The 2,546-nt window shown below is 44.2% G+C and overlaps 1 protein-coding gene across 1 annotated transcript; it reads right to left on the bottom strand.

The window, feature by feature from the left end:
* Window positions 1-207: 207 nt before the first annotated feature.
* Window positions 208-1,708, bottom strand: LOC127541022 (phostensin-like). The gene has a single exon (XM_051966104.1). The coding sequence runs from the start codon at window positions 1,409-1,411 to the stop codon at window positions 488-490; it is 924 nt and encodes a 307-aa protein (XP_051822064.1). The 5' UTR covers window positions 1,412-1,708; the 3' UTR covers window positions 208-487.
* Between the last annotated feature and the right edge of the window lie 838 nt (window positions 1,709-2,546).

Raw genomic sequence — 2,546 nt, forward strand, 5'->3', positions numbered from 1 at the left:
ATATATATGTGTGTGTGTGTGTATATATATATTATCCAATATCTTATTACCTCCTTTCCTAAATCATAGAAAATCCAAGAATAATCTATGACCCAGAAACAAACTCTGGGATATGTATGAAGCAGATTGAATTTTAAGGACTTCCAGTAGTAAAATCTCTTTGGCTTCTCTTCTGGGAACATCAGGATCTGGTTAATGTCTAAGATGATATTTTTAAAAGGTGGGGACCCTAAGTTCTTGTGTAAGCACTCAGAATAACACAACATGAAATATATAGAACAGACTTTATTTAGCCTAATCAATCAAGAAAAAAACAACATAATTCAAGAACAAGGTCATGAACAGTCAAGTTATTCTTTTTTTTTTGGAGGGGGTGTCCTGACACAGCACAAGGACAGTGAGGTGGAGAAGGAAGTTTCTCCTCCTGGAAGTTCATTTTGTGGGGGCTCTTTCAGCACATCAACTTCTAATAAGTGAGGTTCCATCTTCAGCACTTGAGAGGACACAGTTCTCCACTCCCCAAGCAAGACCTTGATCTTGAATTCTTCTCCATGTTCCCTTGGTGGTGGCAGTAATTCCTCCTATTTCTCCTCCTCTTCCTATGCATGGGAGGAGGGGAGACAAACATCAAGATAGAGCCCATGTTCGGTAGCATAGAATTCTCAGAAGGATAATAATAGATGCTCTGCAGGACTGGCTCCTTAAATGAAATTCTGAGCTGTTTGTGGCGTCTCTCGGAGGAACTCTTTGCCAGGCAGCTTCGGGTGAGGCTGATGTAATCCCCAACCACCGATACCTCCTCAGAAGTGGGGTACTGCTTCTTTCCAGGGCCAGGGAGCTGGGGTTTAGGTAGGAGAGAGGTTGCCTGAGGCCTAGACCCCAGGTTACTGTGTATCCCGCTGAACAGAATCTTCAGGCAGCTCTTTGGGGTCCACTGGATTGGTGGAGCAGGGAATAGGAGAGGTACCGAGAATGGTAGGGGGTGCTGTGGCCCTGAGTTTCCAATTCTAACTTTCTCGAGTAGGAAAAAGCTGGTCACAGAGGAGTGGCTTCTAAGGGAGCTTACCATCCTGCCTTCATCCCCAGCTTGTTTTTCAGCAGCCTTTGGTGACTGCAACTTCTTATATCTGGGATATAAGAACTCCAACTTCTGTTTTTCAGCTTCCGATCCCTCAGGACACCATTTTAGAGCCTTCCCAGAGTTCAGTCTGTCCTGTGCTTTCTTCAGTCCAGAACTCATTTTTACATTCTCTCTTGGGTTCAGTCTCCTTTCTGCTGCCTCTGTTACCCCTGAACTCAGTGCTCGAAATTCCTGTGTCTTCAAAAGGCCTGACTTCTCCCTGGATTTATTCTGTTCTGTCCTAGGTTCACCTGAGGTCCCTTTGCTTTCTTCTCCTGGGTTTAAACTCATTTCAGATCCCCCAGAAGCCTGTTCTGGAGGTTCTACTAGATTCTTCTTTTGTTCTTGAGCTTCCACAGAGCTTTTCTCCCTTTGCCCTGACTCCAATAATTCCCCACTCCTCTCCTCAGTCTCCTTTGGGCTTAATCTCCCTTCCAAGGTCTCTGTAGGCCTAAGACTCTGCTCTGGAACTTCTGCTACCCCCAGACTCTTCTTCCCATTTCTCCCCCATCTCTGATTCTGATTTCTTGATTTTCTTTTCACCAAACTCTGTTTCTGATCTTTTGAGCCAGGTCTCTGCTCTTTGGTTTCCACTCTCCCTGAAACACATCTTTGAACTTCAAGTGACTTCCTATTACTGAGCTGATTTTTGGTATACTTTTGGTGGTGGAGAAAGGGGTCCTGACAGACAGACTTTGGAGGGGCTTCACATATAACCTCATTCCCAAGACCTGGTTCTTCCACCGGCAAACTTCCTAGTTTGGTATGGGATTTCTTCAATAATAGCTCCCGGGCCATTTGATCCCTCTTGCCTCCAACATCTTGTTCAACAGCCTTCTGTTTTCTGACTAGTAGTTGTAATTTGCAATCTGGTACATCAGCCATGGTCCCAATGGGGCAAAACACTGAAGAGGAATAGATGGAGCTATGAGGGAGTGTTGTCAAAGGGAAGAAAGACGTGAGAGAGACTCAGAGGATGGGAGCAATGATGGGTCAGAGAGATAGACAGGAAGTGTGGTAAAGGGCTTGTATAGGAGTACAAGGAAAAATAAAGGAAGATTCATGACCCTTTGGGCAGAGGGAAAAATGAGAAGACTAGGAAAGGGGAAAGAATTGTTAGAAGAGAATGAGGAGAAAGGGAAGAGCCTAAGAAATTTTATTTGAGAAATGTAGGAGGATGGAAGAATCTGAGAGATATAGAGGAAAGGAAGAATATTGGAAGAAAGGGAGAGAAAAAGCCAAGATAGAGTATTAGGGGTCCAATAGGAGACGATAGAATGCTTTAGATGAGAGAAGACAGTTTGGAGAGGAACTGAGGAATAAAACCAAGTAGGATGGCCAAAAAGGAGGAGAGATGGATGTTAGGAAATATGGAGGTAAGAGTTGTGTCAAAGAGGTTGGGGAAAGGGTTTTTCTTACCTTTTTG

This window comes from Antechinus flavipes, chromosome 1 (genome assembly GCF_016432865.1).
Source record: "Antechinus flavipes isolate AdamAnt ecotype Samford, QLD, Australia chromosome 1, AdamAnt_v2, whole genome shotgun sequence".
Classification (NCBI taxonomy): domain Eukaryota; kingdom Metazoa; phylum Chordata; class Mammalia; order Dasyuromorphia; family Dasyuridae; genus Antechinus; species Antechinus flavipes.

What these genes read in the sequence shown, in the direction of transcription:
- LOC127541022 (XM_051966104.1), bottom strand. Translation starts at nt 1,411, where the DNA reads ATGAGTTTAAACCCAGGAGAAGAAAGCAAAGGGACCTCAGGTGAACCT.